Source organism: Ursus arctos, unplaced genomic scaffold (assembly GCF_023065955.2).
Source record: "Ursus arctos isolate Adak ecotype North America unplaced genomic scaffold, UrsArc2.0 scaffold_9, whole genome shotgun sequence".
NCBI classification, from domain to species: Eukaryota; Metazoa; Chordata; class Mammalia; order Carnivora; family Ursidae; genus Ursus; species Ursus arctos.
In genome coordinates this window covers 79,795,996-79,823,397 of record NW_026623111.1, presented here as the reverse complement: position 1 = coordinate 79,823,397, position 27,402 = coordinate 79,795,996, and the positions used below count along the sequence as shown (strand labels likewise).

Below are 27,402 nucleotides of genomic sequence, written 5' to 3'. Positions count from 1 at the left end.
AGGACAGGATTTATTGTATAAGGAATCTTAATTACAGATCATAGGTAATAAATACTGTTCGAAACCCAGGATAAAGGTCGAGGCAGGGATCCAGCACACACACCATTTTCTTCTTAAATGTTCTGGCCAACAGCGTGTAATTCAAGGAACCTAGCAAATGAGAATCCATGGTCCACTTAACATTAGAAAAACTGGATTGAAGAGTGGTTTTCTCTCATGCATTTAAACTTCCTCTACCTGTCTGCAGGCAGAATAGCTGCCAGGAGTTAAGTCCTGCCAGTCAGTATGTTGGGAGATACCTGCCATGCTGGGATTGCCACAAGAGAGTTTAAAGAAATCGTCAAAAATATGGGCTGTGTTCAGGTCAGAGAGACAAGGTGAAGAAGCCAGCTCGCTGGTACACACCTTCTGGGGAACACCTGTGGGTGTGTGAGGTGGGTGTGCCCTAACAGCACTTCCGGCACATTAACCCCCTTGGGAGAAGAAAGTGGCCCATTTGCTTGAGGGGAGAGAAAAGCAGAGGTTTTTTTTTTGTTTTGTTGGGGTTTTTCCTACAGACAGTTCAAAACTGTGTGTGTTGGTGTGAGTTTTCTTTCTTATAGAAATGTTAGGGTGGTGATTAATTGTTTGACTCTCATCAAACAATGAAAAAGATTCCAAATCACGTTCTTAAAAGCCCGCTGAGAGAAAAAGCAGAACTCTTTCCTTCCAAAAAGGTCAGAAAGCGTGTCCTTATCACAGATTTAAAAAGACCAAAACTTACACCAGCTAGCACTCATGGGCTGCAGTCTCTGAACAGATTATCTGACTTAAATTGTTCATCGGGATTAGGAACATTTCTGATATTATCTCAAAAGAATATTTTGTTGTATTTCCGTTAGTGGAAGTAGAACTAAAAAAACAATCTTCTTGTGTTAACACTTTCTACAAAGTCCCATATACTGTATTAAAAAAGATATCTTAGCCCCTTTACTTTGGATTATAAAAATCTTAAGAGAGATGTTTTCCTGTGATTTGCACTTCTCCAAACATGCTTTGGGAATCTAATAAAAAATAAAAGAGATTCACTAAAGATCATATAGTATGATTTTTAAAACATGATAAAATGTTTACAGTAAAAATAACTTGCGTCAATTGATTTTTTTTTTTCATTTGGAAAATACAGTAAGTGGTAGAAGTTACTCAGACAGACTTGCATGTAACTTTTTACATAAGTACTAAAATACAAACCATGCCACCATCTGTCACTAAATCCAATGCAGTGGTTTTCCATTTTCCCCTCTAGAACTTGTGAACCAGCAGAAGGTGAAAGAGTTATCAAGTGATAAAACAAATGTTTTAATAACATCCATGATGTTTCAGGAAACTTAGGGAGTTCAGACTCCCTAGTTTGATCACTTCAAGGGAGAACTTTCGAAAAAGCAGTTTCCTAAAGTAGTCCTCTCAGCATGGAGTCCGGAAATGAGTAGAAAATCCTGGTGACTCACTTGATTCTTCTTGCCAATACGCACTCTCTCTGTATAAACAGAAGAGAAGGGAACTCCATCAGAAGAGAAGGGTAGGAACCTACCCAGTCAGCTCCATGATTTTTCTCTTTACCCACCTCCCCTTGGAAATCTCGAAAGTTGCTCTTTGGCATTTTGGAGACCTCTCAAGAGCCACACCCAAGTATTAATGGCCAGTTGTATAGGTTTTTAAAATTAATCCAGAGATAAATCCACTGGGGGGGCGAGGGATGGTTTTGCTTACTGTAGTCGGTTACATATCTAAACTTGTAAAATAATTACAGTTAGATAAACGGGCACTGACTACTTAACTCTCTGTTTTAAAATATAGGAGCAACAGCCGCAGCCCGGAAGGAGGTGATAAGGAACAAGATCCGAGCAATAGGCAAAATGGCCCGAGTGTTCTCGGTTCTCAGGTGAGATCATTGTTCTGGTATTTCTGTTTGAATGTGATTATGTGTCACTTACTAAACATTTTAATACTATGATCTGGTAACTTAAGTACTTTATGAGAAAATACTTGCTTTTTCTCAGCTATTTTTTTCTTTTACATGGGGTTGTTTGATCTTCACTTTCTTAGTCAAATTGAAATATACCAAATTATTTCTATAGAGAAAGCCTCAAAATAGGCTGTTTCATGTTTTATCACTCTTTGCTGCTGGACTTTAAAACGTTTGTTTCACAGTAAGTTGAACTTGTAGTGAAATAAGAAAGCTGTTATAATTCATGTTATTCTTCATTCTGGCTCTGTGGTAAAAAGATGAATTTATCAGGTGCATTTCACTAAATTTCCAGGAAACGAACATTAACCATTGAGCTTGTTCCTGTGAATCTGTATCGTTCTAGTAAGTCATTGAGAGAAAAATAATTATTTAATGTTTCAATTCCCATGCAGTAGTTAGTTTTTAAATAGATCATGAATCATGTTATTATTAATCCTGCATTGTGAAAACAAATGTTTTTTGAAGAGAACTAAATACACTTTTCTTTATTTAAATTCTATTATCTACTATTAGGTAAGACAAAGTCACATATTTCTCCTGAAAAAATTGCTTTGAAATATGGCATATTTATATGTGAGGAGTATATGGTCAATTCACAATTGCTCATTAATAAGAATAAATAGGCATGCCTTGTGAAACAGACCATTTCCATATTGTGTGATTCATAACCAAATTTTTGCCAATTTTTTGTCTCAACTCTTCGTCTTAGAGTAGCTACATGGGCTCTTTTGATCTCTCCTCTTGCTGTTTCTTGTCTACTCCTGGTAGAGTCACTAGAGAGTAACCAAATAGCTTGTTGCCATAAGCAGGGAGCCGTGAGAAAGATGGAAGGCAGTATCACCCTTTCTTAAAGACACCCAGTCAAAGTCAGTAATAGCTCCGCGTTGGCCAGCCAAATCCTTGAAAAGTCAGTGAGAGCTGAAAATAGAGCATCATTGCTCCTTACAGCCTAAGGAATGAGGCTGCCTGTGCTCTAATGCTTTATATTCCTGACTGAATTTTCAAGACTCACTCACTCATTCAGTAATGAATATAAACTTAAAGCATGGATTCTGTACCATGAAAAGAAAAAGCAATATGGGGGATAGCAAGTGGGAGATGAGGTATGTATTTCAGTGGGTGGCCAGCAAAGAACTTTCTGAATAATAGCGTTTGAGTAATTAAGTGTGGGGGTGACCTTCATGAAGACACAGAGTTAAGAGTGTTTAAGGCAAAGGGAATAGCAGGTGCGAAGATTCTTAGATAGAAACCAGTTAAGCAGTTTGAGGGCCAGGAGGGGGGTTGTGTGGCTGGAAAAATGTCTTGTGAAAGCAAAAGACCACATGAAGATCAGAGGGCCACTGGTACCTCCACAGAATCGCTTGCTTCTTTATCACGCCTCACATTTACCAATAAACACTCTTGATTTTTTTTTGTATCTGAAGTCTCTGTGGGGAGAAGTAAAAACAGCTCCAAAATGTCCAAGTGAAAGTATATTTAAGGAAAAAGGGGAAGTCTTTCTTAATATAAAAATTTGTTTCCATCCACGTTAGTTTTCAAACCATATGAGGGTGGTAGGGGAATGCTATAGAATCATAGGTAGGTCTCAAAATTGGAAAGTCCCTCCAGTCCCCTGCCTATAATAAGATAGAATTATTCCCAGCTGCGAAATGGTCCATTTGCCCCCAGTGAGGATCAATGACTTGACGGAAATTGCATACGTTGATGGAAAATAAAAGCAAGGTCTTTTATATTGCTTTCCTATAATAAAAACAACTATACTAAATCTGCAGAATGCAGGGGGTAGCTGTCCAGCCTGAGAAAAGAAAGCGAAGCTTAGTAAGTAATGACTGTTAGACGTGTACAGTATACCGAGCGAGGCGCGATGAATACCAGATTGGAATGACAGACTTGTGGACACTAAACTGATATAAGACAATGAAGTGTGTGCTAAATACATGAAGAGATGCTCTGCTGTGCAAGAGGACAGGGTCCACGGAACTGTTCTATTTCCTGAAAACAAAACAAAAACAAAAAACAAACAAAAAAACTGTTCCTGAAGAGGCTGACATTGGAGGAGCGCTGTGAAGGGTAGGCTGGATTCCATAGGCGGTGAATTGTGGGACAGGCATGTCTGGGAGCTGAGAAGCCATCAAGCACACAGTCACATGGACCTACGAGCAATGCTTTATGGGTTCTTGCTAAGTGCCAGGTGCCCTGCCTCCTGCTGTATGCATTTGACAGTAATCCATACGGCAAACTGGCAAGTGAAGCAACGTGTCCGAACTCAGTGTGCAGCACTAGTGAGTGTCTGGAACGGTGTAGTCGGTGAATTCTGAGTATTCAAAAGAGCTGGGTCTTAAGACACGAAGGCAAGTGAGGAATCCAGTGAAAAGTGAAGCTGAAAATGTATTTAAGTCCAGGTCCTTGACAGCCTTGAATAGCATGGTCATGGCAAAGCGTTTGATCTTTTGCGTGGAGGCAGTGAGAGTCACAGGACGGTTTTCACAGGATGAGAGGCATGCTCAAACCCATGTTTAGATATTAGATGCTAGTGGCAGCCTGAAGACTGGATAACTAGATGACTTGTTGATGGCACGCGGGACATTTTGGAAGCTTTTGAACTAATCCAAGCAGATTAGGCTATAGGAGACAAAGGAATTTGTGAAGCTGGAAATTTTAAAATGTAATGAATGGATGTGAACGGTGGTATAAATTTGTCAGGTATAGCTGTCCAGCATGTCCCTTACATTGTGGTAATTTGCCACAGTATAAGGGAATCAGAAAACTCTTTTTCAGCGGCCTTGGCCGGGAAGGTGCAGGCATGTTGCCCACGAACCTCCAATCAAATGAATGCCCAGAAAACTTCTGTTTCGAAATGAGCATCGTGAGAAGTCAGGAAGAGGGGAAGGTGATTCCTGTCTCCTCTCTCAGGTGTGAAACCTGAGGGTCCAGCAGAAGAACTCCTTTCTCAGCATTTTGGGGGCTCACTGTACAGCGTTAGCGTGAGCTTAGGGGTTGGCTCTGAACAGCGGTGGCAGCATTTCGCAGAGGAGATTCCACAGCATAGATCGGCACTGGTACTTTTCTGGGCTGCAAAGCATTCCAGTCTGGCTCTCTGGATCTGTGAGCTCTCTCATATCCTTTAGTACATCTCTCTGCTGTCAGAATTAGCCAGAGTAAGTTCTGTCATTTGCTCCAAGAATTCTGACTGATACAAGGGCTGATGAGGGCGAGGAAATGTTCTAAGAATATTCCATAGAGATTCTAGCCTCTGTGATGGATAGGATGATAGTGCTGTTATCTAAGGAAGAGGAAGTATTTCTCCATTTAAATATCTAACAGGTGTTTTGGGGGAGGACTACGATAAATTGAATTGGGCATGTTTTCCTCTGGGATGCAGGTGGCATAAGCATTCAGAGACAGGCAGGATTTCTGCCCCCGAGCTTCACAGAGAGACAAGCGTAGGAAATACTGTCATGAGAGGGGACACAAGACTAAAGCAGCATAAGTGGATGGTCTCGCTATGAAAGAGAGTGGACATAGGGGAAAAGGGTAAGAATCCTCTAGATCAGCGCTTTGTAGTAGAAATAGAATGTGAGCCACATCTGTAAGTTGACATTTTCTAGAAGCCACAGTGAAGAAGCAGAAAGAAATGGGTAAAATTTATTTGAAGAATATCTTCTATTTAACACATACGTTGAGAATTTTATCCCTTCAATGTGTAGTCGGTATAAAACTCCTGAAGGAGATGTTGTACCTTCTTATTTTTGCATTAAGTTTATGAAACCCTGTGTGCATTTCATACGTACAGCACATCTCAAGTCAGGTTCCAAGTGGGTAAGAGCCACACGTGTCTGGAAGCTTCCATTTTAGAAAACACAGGTGTGGAGCCAGAGGAGAAAGATCATGCAAAAGGGACTGAGAAGGAGACGCCAGAGGAGGAGGAGAACCAGGAAAGAAAGTGTTCCAGATCTGGGCAGTCTTTCCAGAAGGGGGGCGTGGTCATCAAGGGGAGGAACAGCAGAGGTGTCTGTTTGAGTGAGAACTCAGCGGACGTGGTTGCAATTGAGGAATGGGGAAGCTGCCAGAAACTATGAGAGCTTGGGTTTTGTGTGGAGCGAGAGAAACAATCAGAATATAGGGAGATGAGGCATATCCTTGAGTGCCAAAGGAAAAAAGAAGCCAGGAAGCCTGATTTCGAATATGAATGCAAAGAAAAAGACATGTTCATTTCTTTAGAGGTACTCCCAATTTCCAAGTCCATATATTAGCATTTAAAATATTTCTTCCTTATGTTGACCTCTACTGGTTTCAGAAGCTTGAAAAGGTTGCAATACCTAGATGAGGACAAACAATGATTAATGACCACCTTAAACCTCACATTTTTAAGTCAACTGCAGTATAGGATATAGAAATCTCAAATGTGGATAACACTGCTATTCTATTCCCTTTGTTCTTTTCCTAATGTGTTTTGAATGTGGACTATATACCAGGTGCTGTTCTGGTTTAGATACTTAACAACAACAACAACAATGAAATAAATAATCTGTGTAGTTTTTCAGGGGTAATAAGTGCTTTAGGCAAAATAAAATCATCAAGGGGAGATAGGGAGTATATAAATAGCATTCTAGAGGAGGTCCTCACTTAGAGGGCTGTACTGGAGCAGAGATTCGAAGGCAGGGAGGTAGTGAGCCATGGAGACACTGGAGGGAGAGTGTGCCAGACAAAGGTAGAGCCCTGAGGCGAGGTGTGCCAGATGTGCTGGAGGGAAAATAAGGCAAGCGGACACTGGTAGGAAGCGGAGTCTGGCAAACAGGTGAGGTTAGGAGAGCTCGGGTTAGGAGTTAGTTTTCAAAGCCTGTGGTCAAACCTAAAGATTTTGCCTTTCACCCTTAATGAGAGGAGAAACCTTTGGAGAGCTTTGAATAGGAATTGCAGTATCTGCATCTGTATTAAAAGGCCCAGCCCATCTGCTACCCTGAGAATAGACCCGGATGGGGGCAGAGAGTGTGATGAGAATGGAGCAGGGAGACCAGTAAAGAAGCTGCTGAAACAAGCCAGGCAAGAAGTGCTGGTGGGAAGCAAAAGAAGTCAGCTGCGAAAGGCTACATGTTGTAAGACTCCGTCTATATGAAGCATCCGGAAGAAGCAAATGTACAGAAAGTAGATTAGTGGTTATATAAGGGTGAAAGAAATGCAGAACCACTCTAATGGACATGGGATTTCTTTTGGGGGCGACGAAAATATTTTAAAATTGATTAAGATGATCATTTCACAACTAGGTGAACACACTAAGAAAACATTGATTAAATCACATACTTTAAATGGATGAATTATATGGGATGTTAATCCTACTCCATAAAGCTGTTTTAAAAAGAGAAGTGGTAGGATTGGGAGAAGTGGCAAGGTGCTGGAAATATTTTGAAGGTAGAGCCCTCAAGGTTTGCCAATTGAATGGAGGTGCAAGGAGGCGGGCGGGGCAGGAGTGAAGGGGTGATTCTTGAAGCTTAATGAAAAGATGAAGTTGAAGAAAGGTTGTGGAAGTAGCTGGTTTTGGGGGGTAGTTTAAGAATACTGTTTGGGTCATGTTAGGTAGTTTCATAAAACGGGGCTTTGGTAGTTCTACATATTATAAACGTTAAATCTGTGTGTACAGCTATTTGTATTATAAACACTTTCTGATCACTAGGATTACAGTGTCTGCTATGTGGAAAGGGATGAGCATATGCCTATTTCATGGTTATTTAATCATGATGATTTATTAATAAAGCAAAGTGATTAATAGTGCTGTGACTAATAAATAACATTGAAATGACGATGTACAGAAGACTAAATCATCACAATGAGTAATACAGTAATGTTCTATTAGCAAATCAGTGGGGGAAAACACTGCTGAAAAGAAAAGGTGGGAAATGTTACCAGTTGCTTTCCTGGCTGGTTGTCATTATTTGTCTACTTACCATGTGATGGCAAAGTTACTTAATAGCCCCCTGAATGTAACTTCTAGTTCTCTAATCCATAAACCGCGAAGTTTGTTTGTTTGTTTGTTTGTTTTGTTTTGTTTTAATCTCTCATATATAATCTTTGGTTTTCTCTCCTGAGAAAACTAAGTTCCACTTATTTCTGCTGAGCCTTGGCTGGAAAACTTCCACGAGCACTCTCCAGGGCTCATTTTTAACATATTTACGGGTGTCACGGGGGCTGCGCAGCAAACACTCTGTGTGGTGATGCCTGCTTACAAAATGTGAATTGTTTTCAGTATCTTCGGGCCCCGGAAGAGGCGGAGCCTGTGCAGGTGTATAATTGTAAACCTGTCCATTGACATGACATGACTTCTATAGGAATGCATACAAGCACAGTATGTTTGAACTAAAGTAAAATCCAGGGAGCCCAGATAGAGGCAAATGCGAGTTCTACTATTGCATGTTTCCCCTTTCTTTTGAAAGAATATCAAAGTTAATGCCCTCCCTCCCCTTGTGCCTTTCCAGAGAAGAGAGCGAGAGTGTGCTGACGCTGAAAGGCTTGACCCCCACGGGCATGCTCCCCAGCGGAGTGCTTTCTGGAGGGAAGCAGACACTGCAAAGCGGTAAGCAGGCCCAGTAGTACGAGTGTGGGGGGGCAGCTCAGGCCTCGGGGTCACTAGAGCCCTGATTTATTCACCCACATAAGCACGGCCTCGGTCTTCAGCTCTTCACAGTGGGAAGAAGGGTTGAAACCGCACATCAGTTTAACCAGTCCTGTCCGACTGACAGAATAGCTCCCTCTTCCCTGAACTGCAGTCTTCGCCAACCCACTGGCCACCCTGCCATCCCCCCACGTACACAGTCACCGCACCTGCAGGCCGGGGACCACTCACTGAGGTTGGCCCCACGCAGGAGAGCTTTGACAGCTTTGAGCCATTCCCCCGCTAAAAGCGACTTTTTAAATTGCGTTTCTGCTGAATGTTCTGGCCATCTCTTTGATTGAAAAAATAAACACACGCGTAAATACACGTCCGTAGGTCCAGATGGAGTGGAGAACGGAAGGACATCACAAGGGTGACTTCGTTACCTATTTGAACAGAAGTTGGGAGTCATATTTGTCTTTTCTCTGATTTCTCCATCCAAAACATAAGAGACTGAGTAGAACCATAGAACCACATTTTATTTTTGAAAAAGAATGAAAACATTTCTTTTAAGATAAAGATTTTTTTTTTTTTAATTAAAATGTGTAGCTTTCTGGACCAGTGCTGTCTAGTAGAACTTTTTGTGAGGATGGAAATTTTTGTATCTGTACAGAGGCCACTGGCAACATCTGGCTACAGAGCGCTTGAAATACAGCGAGTACAACTGAGAGACTGAAACGGGATTTTTTATTTTAGCTAAATTTGTATGAATTTGCTTTAAATAGCCACATGTGACTAATGGCCACCACATCGGACAGCACGACACATTCTTCTATGTTTGTGAATTTTACCTTGCTATCTATTTTAACTCATACTATTATTAGTCTAGTTTTAATAATCCATGATGAAAATTTGCTATTAGATTAGACTTTAATGAAATCAATGAGTAAAATCAACAAAACAAAAATCCACTATAACATTTTGAAAACTAATCTCAGCCTCTTGCTTATTTTCCCATATCTTTCCCTGAATCTTTTTTTGTGTTTTTTTTTTCTTTTTCCTATCTCTCTATCCCTCAATCTAGAAGATTTAAGTATTCTTAGGGTTACGTGGTTTAGACACACCTCTTCTACGTAAACAGTCATGCTCAGCATCACTATAATTTTCTGTATTTTCACATGAATTTATTCCAAAATCAGTGTTTCTGGTTTCCACAAAAAGACACAGATTTGTAAGTGAAGATAGGAAAATACATAGAAGTAAATTTCCCCTTGAATTTATAACTAAAAATTATTCCAATAACTTAAAAAGAAAAAAAAAAACAAAATTTCTCCCACCAAAATAAACATGCTCTCTAAAAAAAATTAAAGTAAATGGATCATTTGTATGCACAAAATGCACAACTACCTAAATGACTAAAATCTGCATAGTTTCTGATAAACAGATTTTAAAGTACAGCGAGTGTCTTATCAGAGACTATGGGCCACACTTGCTTTGGAAGGACACGTTTAATAATGGGCAGTGTGCATACTCCTGATACGTTGGTGCTGGTGTGGTTCCAGATTTTTGCTTTACTTTTGAACTTAAGTCATTTCAGTTCTTAAAATTCTTTGTGTCTAGATTTGCATCTGTATTTTAACTTAGGTTATTTGGTTTCCTTTTCTGTTACTTTATGTTAAATCCATTGGTTTGTGTTATCCTGTGTTGAACTCCTACATGCACAAACACATATACATATAACAGACATCAGGGCTGGGACCTCATTAGTCCTGAGAACTTGAAAACTCAGTATGTATTTTAAACCATATCCATTCTCCATTCAAACAATTTCAAAATCCACCATCTGGATTTCACATCGTCAAAAAGAAGAAACTGCTTAAAGTTTTACTGTTTAGCTTTTCTCCATGGTGGTAAACATTTTACATTTTTCTCAGAAGGAATTTAGAATGCACTGTAAGGAAATTATGGTGCACACTTGGCAGTTGCTCTCATTTTGAAACCTTAAATTATGAGAATATGCAAATTAAAGTCAGGGGGTAGAATTTGAATATTAAACATTTTGGAGTTACAGAGAAGTTTTGCATTTTAGCCCTTAATTAGGGAAATGTCAACTAGCCTTAATAACATGGAAAGACTCATACACCTGTATTAGTGAGAATATAAACCCTAACCTTATTATAAAAATTGCTGAGAAAGCAATGGGCTTTTAAAGTGTTGCCTCTGAAATATGCTGAGGTTTCAGTATTTGGACTGCCTCTTCTTTAAAATGTTGATAGAATTATTACTGTAACTGACATGTTACCACTTGATTATAACATTTCAAGAATTTCCTTTCTATAGATGGTATTCCAGTAAGGAAAACTGACTTTAAATTGGGTTGCCTGGCAAAGGAAGTCCAGACTATCTATCTATCTATCTATCTATCTATCTATCTATCATCTATCTATCTATCTATCTATCTATCTATGGCATTGCCCACCTTTTCCCCTTCTCCCTCACCACTCCAGACAAGCTCTGTGTTTGTCTTTAAAGGAGTTACATGAACTGTCAACTCAGACACATTGATTTTATTCTTCCTCTAGATTCGCACGCACACACACTCCACTTTTCCACTGCACTAGGAATCACGCTATTTAATATTAAGTAGTGTGAATTATCCCACTGATACTATGACACTGCTTTGAGTTCTGCCATTTTGTCTGTCATTTTCAAATCATTAATCGCCAAACACAGTAGTGGTTTGTTTATTATACCTTCTGTGTCAGACTAGATTGACCTAGTCTCTTACCGATTCAGTCTAAATAAAAGAAAACTGTCCTGTTTTTCAAAAGGGTTGACTGTTTTGTCATTTATTTCATTAACAAAAACCAGTTCACTCAGATGGATGTAGCCAGCTCATAAAATAAACTTCTCATTTTTGTCGTGTTTTTTTTCCTTTCTTTTTACCATTTTGGTTTTGTTGTCTGTGCCAGAATCCAGCACTTACAGGAACATTAATTCTCTGAGCTCCCTTGATGGTCACTGATTTGTTCTTAGAGTTAAAAATCCTCTGCTCATTTTTCTCATTCATTTTGCACCCCCTTTCTTCTCTTCAGCTACTGTTGAGGCTATTGAGGCTGATGAAGGTAAATTGGCCAGTCCCCTTTCTGTTGCACCTGCAACAGATAAGGGCTCTGCTGGGTGTATTCATTTTTTTTTTCTTTTTCTTTCTTTCTTTCTTTTTTTTTTTTTTTTTTTTTTTGCTGTAGCTTGTACAGAGTGTGTGGGTGTTGGGCTAACAGTTGTGGCTCAGTATTAACCAAAATGTTCTTGCTTTAAAGGGGAAAATGTCCTTTTATGGTTTGTTTGTTTGTTGTTTTTTTTCTTTCCCTTGAAGCTATGTTTGACTTTGTACACGACGAACCTAGTATAGTCACAGAAAACCAAAGGATTATATATCTTGAACGATGTGGGGTGGGGGTTATGGCAGCTGTTTTTGACACATATCGCATAAAATAATATTCTTTGAGCTGAACCATGTCCCTCCCTCAAATCATTTTCAGTCAGCACTGAAGAGAAGAAAAATAGCTTTATTAAATCTAGTCGTTAGAAGTTTCTAGCCAAAAGAAAAAAAAAAGCATTCATTGGAATAGTGCTTTGTTGTAGTTCAACATTAATTTATGTCTCTAAGAAATATTCCAACGTGAGACAGCTGTGTATGAGATAAACAGTTCTGCTAGTCTTACAAATTTTAACCTATTGGTATTTGTAGGACGGTTGGCACCATTAAGATACTATCAAGAGTTCAAAAATACCCAGTGGCTGTGGCAGTGGCCACGACAAGAACAGTAAATATCCAGTCCTCACTCGATTGATGGTTCACTGAGTGTCTGCTCTGTGCCAGGCACTGTGCTAGGCGCCGTGGGGGGAATCAAGAGGTGTACCCCACCCACTGTGCCCCAGCACTGCTCGAGGACAACAGCGTTGGCCTTCTAGAAATTACTTTTGAATCAAATGCTCAAACGATGCATAGTTATGAGACGACTGCCTATCAAAATCGTTTTTAACATTATTCATACCATACCCTCTGGAAATTTTAAAAAGAATAATTTGAAGTTCCCCTTTAAAACAAAATTCTTCGGTTGTATTTTGTTCTTGCAAGATCACTTTTCTTTAATTTTTTCCCAAAATTGTGTGCGTATGGTCCTTCGCTACGATGTAAAAAGTGCCACTTTAGACTGTCGAATTTGCATCTGATTTGGTTACGGTAGGGGACATGATAGCACTGTAAGAGAAAATACAACTGCTTCCTAAATAGCAGTGAATAAACTGCTATTTATGTAGGAATTCTCTATTCCTCTTGGCAAATTCTACTCTGCAGTGTGCATTCTTGTTGATAGTTTGGCTGTTTTCTGTGGTTTCTGTGACTCTGTGTTGTGTTGCGATACTACCAATGTAAATTGCTAATACCCATTGTCTGACCAGCAACTACAGCAGAGCACATTCTTCCAGACCAGGGTTTGAGATTTGATTAGAGACGGAGCCCCATTCGGGACATACCCATTGTTCCAGCTCGAGTTTGAATTTCTACGCGCTCACCCTATTGGCTTTTAAAACCCTGAGATACCTCTTTTACCATTTAAATTAATAAAATCGCTTCATAAATTATCATGTTGACAAACTTCTGTACTTACTCATTACGATTAAATGATATTCACAGTGGTTTAGAAAAAGAATAAAATACCACTTTGTGCCATTATTTTGTCCCTCAAAATAATTGAGTGTTCAGGGTGGGTGCTCATTAGACAGCTCTATTATTTTGCAATTTACTACCAAATTAGAGAAGAATTAAGAAGCTTTGCTTTGGGCCTTGGTCTTTCCTCGTTTCCCCATCTTCTTCCTCTCACAGTTGACTAATCACCATTTTGCTAACCTTTAAAATGCAGAGGAGTAACAAACTATTTCTCATCCTTTAATGAGTTTGGAGGCAACGGTGTAGATCTTCTAAGAATCTCATCCATACTAGTGAAAGGCACTGCACATTTGTGCAGGACTGGCTGGCAAAGTTTCAGCTTGAAACTGCTTTCCTTCGCCCCCACCCCCCGCCCCGAATAAGGTGGGGAGGATGAAGGTACCGTGAAATTGTCCCCGATCAGCCATGGAGATGTAACCCAATTCAGCACTGGTGATTGGCCCTTCAGTGCCTGGCTTGCACATCGCAGGAAGTAAAGCAAACTAATGTCATTGGTTCCCCATATGGACTTTATTTTCAGCTCACTGGTCGGTGCACTGAAGAAGCCACCAAGTTTCTTGAACAAATGCCTGATCTATCTCTGCGGCACACTAAGAGTTAATGGAAAAATTAAATTAAATATCTATACGCCCCCTCGAGAATGCCGTGTTTTCCCTGAATGGGTCCCAAAACAATCCTGTCATTTTTGCTGAAAGTTGTGAAAGGCATTTCCCCGTTATCCTTTTTTTTTTTTTAAGATTTTATTTATTTATTTGACAAAGATAGAGACAGCCAGCGAGAGAGGGAACACAGCAGGGCGAGTGGGAGAGGAAGAAGCAGGCTCATAGCGGAGGAGCCCGACGTGGGGCTCGATCCCATAACGCTGGGATCACGCCCTGAGCCGAAGGCAGACGCTTAACCGCTGTGCCACCCAGGCGCCCCCTTTTTTTTTTTTTAAAGATTTTATTTATTTATTTGACAGAGATAGAGACAGCCAGCGAGAGAGGGAACACAAGCAGGGGGAGTGGGAGAGGAAGAAGCAGGCTCATAGCGGAGGAGCCCGACGTGGGGCCGTTATTCTTGAAGCATCGCTTACCTCTGCATTGACCTCCTAAGAAAGAGTTTTGCTTTGATTTAGGCAGTAACGGATACCAGAGGAACAGCAGTTTGACCTGTTTTGCCGCTGAAGGGCAGACAACGTTTTTTTACTTAGTGATCCGATCTTGATTTTTCTGTGTTTCTCTTACCTTGTCACCCACTCCACATGTTTCCAAAGTTGAGTTAGAGAAGCAGGAGTTTATAATTTCTTTTTTTTTTCCTTCATGCAACCATTGAGTTGTTTGCCAAGAAAGTCTTTCTGGGATTCTGAGATGACATGGAAATGCCCTTAAAGTTAATTCGTTTTATGCTCCTTTTAGCTTCTCCTCTAACGCTCTCTACTAGACTTTTAGGCATAGCTCTCCTGTCTCTAGTAATTTGCCATTACTAGCACGGTGGGATAGCCAAAGAAGCCTATGTTACAGTCCGTCTAGGTTAGGGTGTCTGCTGCAGTAGATCAGGCTAGTGATGTGGCCAGCTGATGCTAAGTCTAGACACCTGTCCCTGGCAGCAACCTTCCTCTTGACCTATCCACTTCGGATTTCATTGATCTAAACTGTCATGAAGAACCAGAGAAATGTTTACATCTCACTAACTTGAAGAGGACATTTTGGTTGGCAAGAGACATTGGCTGTTTTCAAACCTTTTAGTTATCTTCGGGTATGGTAAGGAGTCTGTTGTGTTGTGTTCAGGTCCCGTCATTTTGTTCTCTACTAAAGGATTCCCTCACTCACTGCGAAATCTCTAACCTCACCTGATGCGACAGCTGTGCCCTTTGTTTTCCTCTGGCTAACCTAATTTTTCTTTCTTTTTTTTTTTTTTTAAATGATCTTCTGTTTAGCTATCAAAGGATTTTCACCACAACATAAGATCACTAGCTTCGAAGAGGCCAAGGGCTTAGACCGAATTAACGAGAGGATGCCACCTCGCAGAGATGCCATGCCCTCTGACGCCAACCTTAACTCCATCAACAAGGCTCTCGCCTCAGAGACTAACGGCACAGACAGCAATGGCAGTAATAGCAGCAATATCCAGTGACCACTTCCTGTTCACTTTATTTTTTTTTTTTTTTTGAGCTGCAGGGCATGACGGGGATTGCTGCCTATCAGCAGTTGGGTGTTCTTGCCTCTGACGGTAGCTTATTTGCTCTGGGGGCCAGGAATTGGACTCCGTTTACACTATCGTTAAAAAAGAGGGAGAGAGATAATAAACTATATTTTGGTGAGGGTGGTGACGAAACACCTCTTTTGGGTATGCCTTTTAAAAATGCTTCTAGGAAAAAAAATTTTAAAAAGAAAGCTAATGCTAGTATATACTGCAATGTTAGGGGAATGAACGTGTTTTCCTACTGCATTGGGGACTTCTAGATAGGTTAATGAAAGGTCTTTTGTTATGTTACTGGACACGAAAACTTTGTCTAATTTCTTACTCTATTGTACGTTTACAGTCGCAGCACTAAAAATGGATGACATCACACATTTTTAACAAAATGATGTACAAACTAAATAAGGACTATTTATTGATAATGTTTTGCTACTCTTGTCAGACAATGGCTATAAAATGAATTAGGCAGTCTTAAAAAAAAAACCAGAAAAAGAAAAAAAAAAAGAATGTTGCAAATTTGTTAAAATGCCAAAAAGGACAGTTTAATTTTGTACAGATTATGCTTACCTCAGGTTCTTTAGTGTGCTTGAATGGCCTTCTTTCCGTATGACACTTATCTTATTAATTTAGCAATGACTATCTTTTCTTTCCTTTAAGTTTTAAAAAAACTGGAATAATTACATCTATCTTTTTTTGCTGTTTATATTTAGGGGTTTTTTTGTTGATAAATCAAGTCTTGGTTGTGGCTTGCTGAATTAAATATTTATGAGTGGTGCATTTTTAAGTATAGTGAACAAGACACCATATTAAGTACAGTGATAAAGCAACTATATTCTGTAAAAAAAAAAAATCTGCCTATGCATGTTTTTTAAGAAAAAAAAAAATGGCTGTATCGGCCTGTATGGGACTGTAATGCGCTTAGTGGTCTGACATATACTGGAAATGTATGTATACTGGCGTACTTTATATTCTCTAAAATGCTTAATGCCTTTGAAATTTTGTAATCAAAAAAGCTTTGAAAAAATCTAAAGGGGAGAGTATTCTTAAAAGTTTTTAACATAAGCTTGTCAGTGCACATATAGACGGTTAGCATGTTTAGCAAACCTTGTGAAATTTAAATAAGTTTGTAGTTACATGTGAAACTCTAAATGCATGGTAACTGTTAATGTCATAATGGTTTAGTTATTTTGTTCTGTTCTGTCATGTGCCACAAAATATGTACTTTTTTCACTTTTTTCCCTTTGTATATCAGTTACGGGTTACAACTGGTTCATTCTGAAAACAACAACAAAAGTCCATTCACATTTTTTAACAATTGTATAAGTGCCCAAGTAATTCACCACAGCCTAAAGCCTTGCCTTTGTAATTTGACTTCTGAAATGTTGGCAATCAAAGCATGCACTTGTAACAATGACAAAGAAAAAGCATTTTATATTACTACTCAATAAAATGTGCATGAACTTAAAGAACTCTCATCCTTTCACTGAGTCTGCTGAAGGGATTTCTGTGCACAACCACCATGCTGTCTTCGAGGTGCTGGGCCCACCACCGCATGTCACAAATTTACTTATGTAACAGGCTTCCTTCCCCGAGGGCCTGGTGATCTGAGGTGTGGCGCCTACTTCCGCTGGAAGAATCTTGGTGGATTTGTGTCTCAAATCAGACAAGAGAAATATATTTAAAGAGCAAATGCCATCTTCTGGCTCCCTCGAATGTGGGAGCCAGTTAAGAAACCAGAGCATTCCTTTTTATTGAAAAAAAAAAACACATTTGTTATCAGGCTGTTTCAGTTGTATTGGGTGCCCTATCTGCTCAAACAAAAAGAACTAAGCTCCTAAGTGCATTTTCATCACGGAAGAGAGTTGCATTTGTATTGATACGAAATTTGTATACTGGCGCTTTGGCTCATATCTAATCACCCGAAGATTCAAGATACACCAAATTCCAGTTTGTTTCTAACATTGTTCATTTTCAGTGCACTTTGTTTTATGTAATAAAGTATGCCTGTTATATCAAATAATAAGAATACGGCAATTAGTGATATAGTGTACCAAAACAAAGATGTTCTAGATATATTCTCTGGCAAGACTGTCCCAAGTTTATTTTCGTGAATACAAACATTTTCCCCCTGTGGATATTTTTCCACCCTTAAAAAATGACGCCCAAGGAAAATATTTAGATGCAACTTATTAGAATAATGTGGAAGAAATGGTAATTCTTGATACTGAGGTGTTTGTTTTCGTTCTTATAACTGCGGAGAAAATATCCTGACCAAAAAAAAAATTCATTTTTTGGAGATTCCTTTCTTTTACAAATTGTGCTGAGGCAACTATGGCATAGAAATAAACATTTGACATTAAAATAAGCAATTGATGTGAGTATGGCTTGGTCTTTCTGGTCAGTAGTTAGGAAAGTAATACTGTATATTTTTGCATCATTGTTCAGTCTACCAAAGAAATCAATGTAGAACTGAAGTTATTTCTCCAGATGGGATAATACCACAAAATTATCAGTTATTAGAGCTTTCTCCTTCACTTTTAAAGAACCTGTTGAATTCTTGAGTTATTCATGCCAGTGAATCTTTGGCTGTACTCACACACACACACACACACACACACCCATCCTTAAGGTGACTTACCTCCTAAGAGATTCACGGTCCGTGCTGAGTGGTCATCTAGCTTTTTAAGGAGTCAGAGCTAGATTTGACTGACCCTCAGCAATATTTCTTATCTAAAGTATTTCTACTTTTATTCTTTTAAAATATTTTTGAAGAAAAGAAAGAAAAATCTTCAGAGACTAAACTTGTATGATGAAGGGAACAAAGTGGAGTGGTGGGGGACATCTCTGTCCATCCACAGTGGCATGCCTTAGCCCGGAGTGTCAAGGTGGCGGCATCTTTCTGTGTCAGCCCAGAATGAGTCATGGCGATGCCAAAGCCCCCAGTGTGCTCTTGTCCCAAAACATTTCTTTCCCTCCCACCCCACCATGCTCATGGGAAGTAATAAACTTGAGTACACATCCATCTTTCTGTCTAGAAACCAGGGTCCTGACATGAAGTCAGCACCACAGGAGTGACAATGGGAATGGCCTTCCTAAAATGTCTAACGCTTTTCCTTGACTACTTCATGTCCCAATCACTGGATTCCTCTTGTCACACTCATTAAGAAGCAGGGACCTTTCAGTTTGCCCTGGCAGAGTGCCTATGTTTCTTCAAGACTGGGAACCCCTTGAGTTGGACAAATCTGAGATCCCCAAACTAAAGATATTTTCATTTCCCTTGGTATGTGGCTTTCCATTTAATTCATTCAACAAACACTAAGTCTCTGTTATGTTCTCTCACTGTTCTTCTAGGTTCTTATTTTTTACACATACACACATGCACGCACACACATACACAAAAGGTGGCAATCATGACAACATACCAGATTTCTCTCTCATGTTCAATGTTAACATAATGAGTCAATGTCTGGCTTTACACTGCTTTTTAATGCCATTTTTACTCTGTTTTGTGGATATTCTTTTTTGATATATTTTATGGTAATGTTAACCAGAAAGCCCCTGGTGAAGCCCTTTCATGATAAAGTCACTTTTTTATAAATGCATATGTAGTAAAGGGAGGCAAGATGTTGGGGAAAAAATGTTGAACCTGTTTCTGGTTTTCACATTTTCAAGAGGCAACATTGGCTAATTGGAATGTATATGGGAGACTGGAAACCCAGCAGGGAAGGAGAGTTGTTTAAAACAAAGATTGAAGAAACCTAAAAAGTGACAGAAGTTGACATGATAGCTTTAATATTGAGTTGGTTATTCCAAATAAACCCTGCTTAAATCAGAAAGATGCCTACTTGTCATAAAGTAGACGTGGTTAATGAATGAGCCTGTGTCACAGAGAGTAAACTACAGGAGAATGTGGGTGCCTCCCCTCCCCGGGAAGTGTTCAAACCTAGGCAGACTTGACTCAGTGCCCCAAGCATCTTCTGAAGGGTGCTGCCTGGAAGGAGCTATACTAGACAAAACTGAAGGGGCTCTCCTCAAAGAGAACACCAAAGTTTCCCTTCAACGGTAGGATCCTAAATAGCCATTCAATTATCCCTTCTCCTGAAAGCATAGAACTTGGATTTGCAGCTGTTCCCTAGAAACCCATGTTTATATTGCCGTGGGGCTGAGCGTCCTGCTTCAACCAAAGCAGCCCTTTTATCTGTTTTAGCACATTGAGCGTCTATATAAGCTGTCAGCTGAGAAGTGTCTCCACTGGATTAGCAAAGCTGGAAACTGACTGTTGTAGACTATTCGCTCAGAACAAAGTCCCCTTAAATGCCAGTCCTGAGGCATTCTTGTCAAGTTGTATTTTGAAGTCATTCTATACCCAGTGCTGGGGATATCTAGGTTTCTTCCCAATAGCACCTTCTCATCTATGAGACTGAGTCCAACCTCGTCAAGGCCGTGTGTAAGGTGTTCACAATCCACCTCTTCCCAGCCTCCCTTACCCCCACCTGCCCCAACTTGACCCGGGGCCTCAGCCGTGCCGGACATTTCACAGTCTCAGAAAACACCAGGTTTCCTTAAGGCCCTGAGTCTTTATTCATATGTCTTCTATGTCTAATGACCTCACCTTTGTAGAGGTCCAGTTTGCCTTAAATACTCAGACAAAGCATTTCCTCCTCTCGAAATGCATGGTATCCTGCACTATCTTTATTTTAGCGGCTAACGCACTGTGTATAAATGTTCGTGGCCTTTGTCTGACTCTTCAGTGAGAATTGTTGCTTATCTTTTTTTTCCTCAGCATTTAACAGTGCCTGGAATAATGTTCTTTGGGAAAGAGAAGAAAAATGTTTTCCAGAATGATCTCGCAAAATGGGTTATCCCAGAGCCCAAATGTCAAATCTTGACTGAAGAACAGCCGAGACGCTTGTCCTAGTTCAGTATGTCCCACTCGTTCTCATTAAGTATCTTCTGGAGACTGAAGCTCTGGAGTGAAGTCTGTATTTTAATAAGTATCCATCAAAATTTTTATGATCAGAAAAGTTTGAGAAACCATGTCCTAGTTTATTTCAATAGGAAATTTAAAATTCAGTCCTATAGTTCCAATTCAACAGATGATTCTACACAGATAAATATTTTACTGCTTACCATTGTTGCTACATAGAATTGTGCCTAATGAATTTGCTTTTTATTTACAGTTGCTTAATGAGTAGGAATTTAGATGAAAATGTGGGAATTATTTAAGTATTTCTGTAAACCTTAACATTTACTACTAACCAGGTTATGAGGAGAAGGCAGTGGCATTTTTAAATTTATAATCCTTCACCTAGAAGGGGATATTAGGGTGGTAAGTATCTGGATGCTTCTCTGCGAAGAATCGATAAAAAAAACCTCATGTGTCTTGAAGAGAACGAAATGCTTTCATGTTGAAGAGACTGTTTCTTTCACACCACCCCTCCCACTATAACAACGAGCTTGCCAAAATTTGTTCCAAAAATGTTTCCTGAACGTGTATTCAACACAGTTTACCTTCAAGAATCTCCTAATGTACTTGAGATTTTACTGTGAAAGAGACATTTCTTTGGGTTCAACAACACTCTCTCCAAAAGTCCATTATTAAGTAATACACATTAGAGAAGGAAACCACAACAACAACAGTCAGCTGCTAAAAAATCTTAGTGCAAGTTAACTTATCACAGTTCTGCCAGGGCTGGTCAAAGGCTGATAAGGACAGGTGTGTTTGTAGAGAAGGGAAGGCCACAGCTGGAGCCTGGGGTAGTGCTGGCAGCAAGCAGGTGGGAGCTCTGGCCCTCAGAGCAGACAACTGCCCGTTGATCAACGGGCGCATTCATTGTGTCTCTGTCCTGGGCACACGCCAGCAGAGAGGAGAACACAATGAAATTCAAGACAGTCTCTCTTCTCATGATACGCAGTAGCAGTGAAAATAAAGCAAGGTTTCGTGCCACACATGCTCACGTCTGTGTAATGTTCTCTACACCAGTTCCAGTCTGGAGTTAGACTTAGGTTGGAATTTTTATAGCTCTGCTGCTTAGTGGCTGTCTGTGTGACCTTGAGAAACTTACTAAGCTTCTTTAAACCTGACTTGTTCTTTAGTAAAAATGAAGGCAATAAGAGTAATTAATTTGTAAGCTTTCCATAGAGGTTAAAAAAAAAAAAAACAGAGCAAAGGAAATGCTTATCATGGTGGCTGGCACAAAATAAGCAATCAATAAACTTCAGATTTTGTTGTGGCATTCAGCAAAATGCTGCATTGCATGAGTGCTTATGATCAATATTCTGTAGATGACGATTGTGTGTGTGTGTGAACACGTCTGTGTAAATGTGGTCGGGGTTGGAAAGGTATGCGTAGTCAGAAAATTCTCCTAGAAGAAATGGCATTTGGTTGGAACCTTCCTATGAGGGTGGATTGGTAGAGGAAGGAAGTTGGGGAGGGGAGCGGAAGGCACTCGGGCCTGGAAGAAAAAGTAAGGGCAAAGGAGAAGATCCAGGAAAATAGTGATATGTCAACTGCTGTGGCTAAAGCATAAGAGGAGCCGGGTACACAAGGAGAATAGTAAGCAACATCAGTTACTCATAGCAGGAGGTTTTTCAGCTGCAAGTAACCAAATACCTGATTGAGCTCAAACCATAATGACATGTACAGTTACTGACAAGGACATCTGGGACTATGTGGTCCTAGGAATCGTTTGGTGGCCTAACATTTTCATCAATGACCTAGGCTCTTTCCATGCTTCTTCTCATACTATTCGTCTTTTGGTTTCAGTCTTCATGGTTTCAAAGGACTGTCACAGTTCCTGGAGTGACTTCCTAACACAACACCACCTGCCTACTGGAAAATACCACCAAAATAACCTATAAATAATCTTAAGGACCAAGGACAAGGCATAATACTTATGAAGGCTTTTTTTGGCTATGATGTATCTTTCTATGCAGGAACCTAATAAAGATTGGGCAAAGTGTAAGATATAATATTTTAAGATTGGTAGAAACAGCAAAGGAATGGTTATTAAGTGAATTTTTAAGAGTAGCAATAAATATTTGGGCTAAATTATAGACTTTTTTTGGGTGCCATAACTTATTTAAGATTTGCAAGACAATTGAAAGCAAAAATTATAAAACTATAAGGTGCTGATGAAATAAATCAAAGAAGATTTAAATAAATGGAGAGACATCCTGAGTTCATGGATTGGAAAGCTTAGTATATTTAAGTTGTTGACTCCTCTCAAATGAATCTATAGATTTAATGCAGTCCCAATCAAACCATAACAAGGGTCTCTTGTAGATATAGACAAGTGGATTTTAACATCTATTTTGAAAGGAGAATGATCTAGAATAGCCAAAACAGTTTTGGCAAAGTCAAATTTGGAGGGCTTACATTACTCAAATTTTAAATATACTCTAAACCTCAAAATAGTATGGCATTGATGAAAGCATAGAAACATAAATCCATGAAGCAAAATTGAGTCCAGTAATAGACCCACAGAAATAGTCAATTGAGAAATGTACAAAGACAATTCAACGGAAAAAGTAACTTTTTCAGCAAATGATGCTGGAATAATTGGGGTTCCACTGGCAAAATAAATAAATAACTTCAACCTCACACCTTATGCAAAGTTAACTCAAAATGGATCATAGACTCAAATTTAAAACACAAGATATAAAATCTTCACATGAAAGCACGGAGAATATTTTTGTGACATTGGGTTTGGTAAAGATTTCACACCTAAGACACCAAAAAGCACAAGTTAGACAAGAAAAGAGAAATGATAAATTGAACTTCATCAAATTTACAATGTTTTTGCTTTGCAAAGGGCATTGTTAAGAAAATGAAACATAGGGGCGCCTGGGTAGCGTCTGCCTTCAGGCTCAGGGCATGATCCCGGCGTTCTGGGATCGAGCCCCACATCGGGCTCCTCTGCTGGGAGCCTGCTTCTTCCTCTCCCACTCCCCCTGCTTGTGTTCCCTCTCTCGCTGGCTGTCTCTCTCTGTCAAATAAATAAAATCTTAAAAAAAAAAAAAAAGGAAAGAAAATGAAACACAACATAACCCGTAGTCTGGGAGAAAGTGTGTTCAAATCGCATCTCTATCAAGTGACTTGTATACAGAATATATACAAATCTTTCCAATTACAACAACAAAGAAACTAAAAAATAAGTGAAAGATGTGAACAATCACACCAAACAAGAAAACAGGTGGCAAATACACACCTGAAAGGTGCTCAACATCATTAGTCACTAGGGAAAAATAAATTAAAGTCACAATGGGATAGTGTTATATGGCTATTTGATCAGTAACACACACGCACACACACACACACACACACACACAGCAAAAGTTTTTAAAATGATAATATCAACTTCTTGTGAGGATGAGGAGCAACTGGAACTCTCATGCACTGCCTGGGGACATCCGAAATGCTACAGCCACTTTGGAAAACAGTTTCTTAAAACGTTGAACAGTCTCGGGTAAGTTACCATTTGATCCAGAGATTCCACTCCTGGATACTTCCCTTAGAGCAACAAACACTATGCTCAGACAAAGCTCTGTACATAAATGTTTATTATAGCATCACGCATAATTACCAAAACAACCCGAATGTTCTGCAGCAGACCAATAGACAAACAAACGGTAGTGCCTCCAACCTTAATGGAATAGTACTTCGCAATAAAAAAGAGACAAACTATTTGTTATGGGTTGAATTGTGTCTCCTCACCCAAAAGATATGTGGAAGTCCTCACCCCTCGTGCCTAAGAAGGTGACCCTATTTAGAAATAGAATTGTTGCAGATGTAATTAATTAAGATGAGGTCCTATTAAAGTAGGTTGGACCCCTAACCCAATAGGACTGGTGCCCATAGAAAAGGACGGCCAGCTGCAAGCCAAGCACTCAGCAGATTGCTGGCAAAGCCCCAGCAGCTGGGAAGAAGCACGGAAGAATTCCCCAGCAAGCTTCAGAGGGAGCATGGCCTCCCTGACACCTTGACTTCAGACTTCTAGCCTCGAGAACTGGGAGACAACGCATTTCTATTGTTCTAAGCCCCCAGCTTGTGGCACTTTGTTCTGGCAGCCCTAGGAAGCTCGTGCACTACTGGTACACGTGAAAACATAACGACCCAAATTGCGTCATGCCAAATGGAGGGAGCAGCAGGAATCGTGAAGGGCCTGAGGTCTTACCCTACACGCAAGGTAACAATTGAAGCTGCCACAGTGTCCTAGGTGGGGACAGAAGACAGGAGGAGACTCCTAGGTGAGAGACGAAGGCCTTTATTACCCACCGCACAGCAGCCAACATGGGCTGCATGCTCCAGTCAGCTCCCCTAGGCCCTAACCATGGATACACAGGCAGATCCGGGTTCAAAAAATAAAAATAAAAAAGACTGTGGACTTTTGTCACAGCTGAGGAACACCACCTTAGAAAACCCCAGTCTTATAAGGAGGCTCAAGCAATCCTACCCAAGTTTGCCTTATAATCGTCACAAGCCTGGTCAGTAAATGAACCTGCCCTCTACCCCGGGGGGAGTAGCGACCTCCATTTTAGCAAACGGCCTTGAAATGATCATCGCAAAGGGCCTCAAAGATAGTCTGGAATAAAAGCTGTCACAGGAGGTGTAACGATGCAGTGAAGAATTGACCCCCCACGGAATGCAGTGAAGAATTGACCCCCCACGGAATGCAGTGAAGAATTGACCCCCCACGGAATGCAGTGAAGAATTGACCCCCCACGGAGGCCGATCTCAAAAGATGACACACTGTGTGATTCTTTCCCATGTGACATTGTGGAAAAGGCAAAAACTGCTGTGACGGGTTACGGCTAGATCCGTGGTTCTTGAGGTTAGGGTTGGGGTGAGGACACGCTCAAGATGAGGGGTTTTTTGGTGAGATAGAGCTGTTCTCTGGCTTGATTGTGGTGGTACTTGTGTGAATCAAAACAGAAGCTAATTGTACAGAATGTAAAATAATTTTTTCAAATTGACAAAACCTTCTTCATTTTTTTATGGAGATATAATTGACATTTAACATTGCATTAATTTTAAGTGTACAACATAATGATTTGATGTATGTATATATGCAAAATGATCACCACAATAACTTAACTTCCATCAGCACACAGTTACATTTTTTTTGGTAAATAAGATGAATAATATTTTAAGATGAATAAAATCTGAGGATTTAATGTGTAATATGGTGACTGTAGCTGGTAACACTGTAGTGTAAAATTGAAATTTGTAAGAGAGTAGGACTTCAATGTTCTCAGACACACACAAGAAACAATAAATATGTGAGGTGATGGTTGTGTTAATTAACTAGAGGGGAGAATCATTTTATGATATATATATAAATTCATCATGATGTACACTTTAAATATATTGTAATTTTATTTATCAATTATACCTCAATAAAGCTAAAAAAAAGAAATAATAGTACAAACATATTATTTATTAAGATGGATGTATATACTAGAACAAACAGCTATGAATTGAAAATAAATATCTGTAAGGAGTAGGTTTTGAGGGCTGGAAGATATACAGAATGGCAATGTTGCTTAAGTTGAAAGCCTTTTAGCAGTACTTGAATTTTTAAAGCCCTGTACGTGGTTTAATTAGGTATTTAAAAGAGAAAGATCAAAACCCCAAAATAACAACAAAAAAAAAAGCATTTTATTCCCCCAAAACATTGGTCATGTCATAATTTGTGACATTTTTCTGAAAAGCTCAAAATGGTATCTATGCAAATATTCTTAAAAAAAGAAATGTGATCATTCAATCACCTATATAGGTAGATACAATTTTTTTTTAACCTAAGAAAAAAGTGGGACTGGAAGAGATTAATGCCCTGATTTGTGTTATATTTTATGTGTTTGTTTAAAAAAATTAACAAATTCAAATACTAATACACAAAGAAAACTTGCTCTAGAAAGAGGTATTGGGTCTGAAAGAGTTACAAATCACTGTTCTAACCATTCCTCCTGTTTCAAGTCCACTAATAATTTCTGAAATGCTGCTTCCATTTAAGGGGTCAGTGGTCAGAGGCAGCCTGGTATGAACCGTTTACAGAAACCTAGGGGAGTTCGTGTACACAAGTCCACAGGAAACACACACAATAAAGTCTTTGAGAGTTAGAAGACAAACATTAGCTTTTTAATGTCTGGTTCTGACATTTGCTCAATTTAAAAGGAGTGAGTCTTCCGGGGAAATGGTTCTTCAATTGTGCCAACTTTCAATTACTTTCAACAACCAATTACATGATCTATTTCTTTAAAAGATAAAGTTTTGACCTGACCTCCTTGGCTGAATTAGAAGCACGGACTTTTTCTGCCAATATGTAGGTATTTTTCATCTTAGAAATGAAATGGAATGCTATATTACTCCTGCCCTCTTTTCCCATTACAAACCAGGCCATCTGTGCCGAAACTCTTCTTTTCCCTCAGTCTTAATTCCTTTTCCAATATTCTTTTTCTCTTGTAAGGAACATTACCACTTTAAACCCTCTCAGGCCCTGAGGCAAAACTGAGGCTTTGGGGACCCTGCTCAGAAGGTAGTTAATTATATTCAAAACAAATGTTTTTAACCTCCTATTACCAAGACTTTTTGCAAGGAGTGGATATTGGGTTTAAGTCACTTAGGTCAACAGATATACTAACTGGAAAAAAATGGTGGGATGTTGTTATGTTTAATTTAGCACAGAAATCTAACTTCTCATCTGCGACTTATTTTACAACCAAAGATTAAAGCCATTTCCTTAAGCTTGTTGGTTCTTAAAAGAAGGAATGAAAAGAATTAACTCCCTTACTGTGCTTAGGAAGTCACTTGAAAACAGTGTTAATTGTTCTTGTTCCTAGATGCTTCTCCCATATCTAACATTTTTATTTTCCCCTAAGTTCTTCATTGAGATC

General features: G+C 39.5%; 1 protein-coding gene across 4 annotated transcripts in view; it reads left to right on the top strand.

Annotated features, from left to right (window-relative positions):
- Nucleotides 1-17,876, top strand: part of PPP3CA (protein phosphatase 3 catalytic subunit alpha) — a 307,186-nt gene extending 289,310 nt beyond the window's left edge. For 3 of the 4 annotated variants that reach the window (XM_026509652.4, XM_057309724.1, XM_057309723.1), the window contains exons 11-14: nt 1,837-1,921; nt 8,479-8,576; nt 11,690-11,719; nt 15,245-17,876. In XM_026509652.4, the coding sequence (XP_026365437.1) occupies nt 1,837-1,921; nt 8,479-8,576; nt 11,690-11,719; nt 15,245-15,441 (410 nt within the window). In that variant the 3' untranslated portion in view covers nt 15,442-17,876. The remainder of the gene's footprint in view (nt 1-1,836; nt 1,922-8,478; nt 8,577-11,689; nt 11,720-15,244) is intronic. The other variant, XM_026509653.4, reaches the window with a different exon arrangement.
- The last annotated feature ends 9,526 nt before the right edge of the window (nt 17,877-27,402 follow it).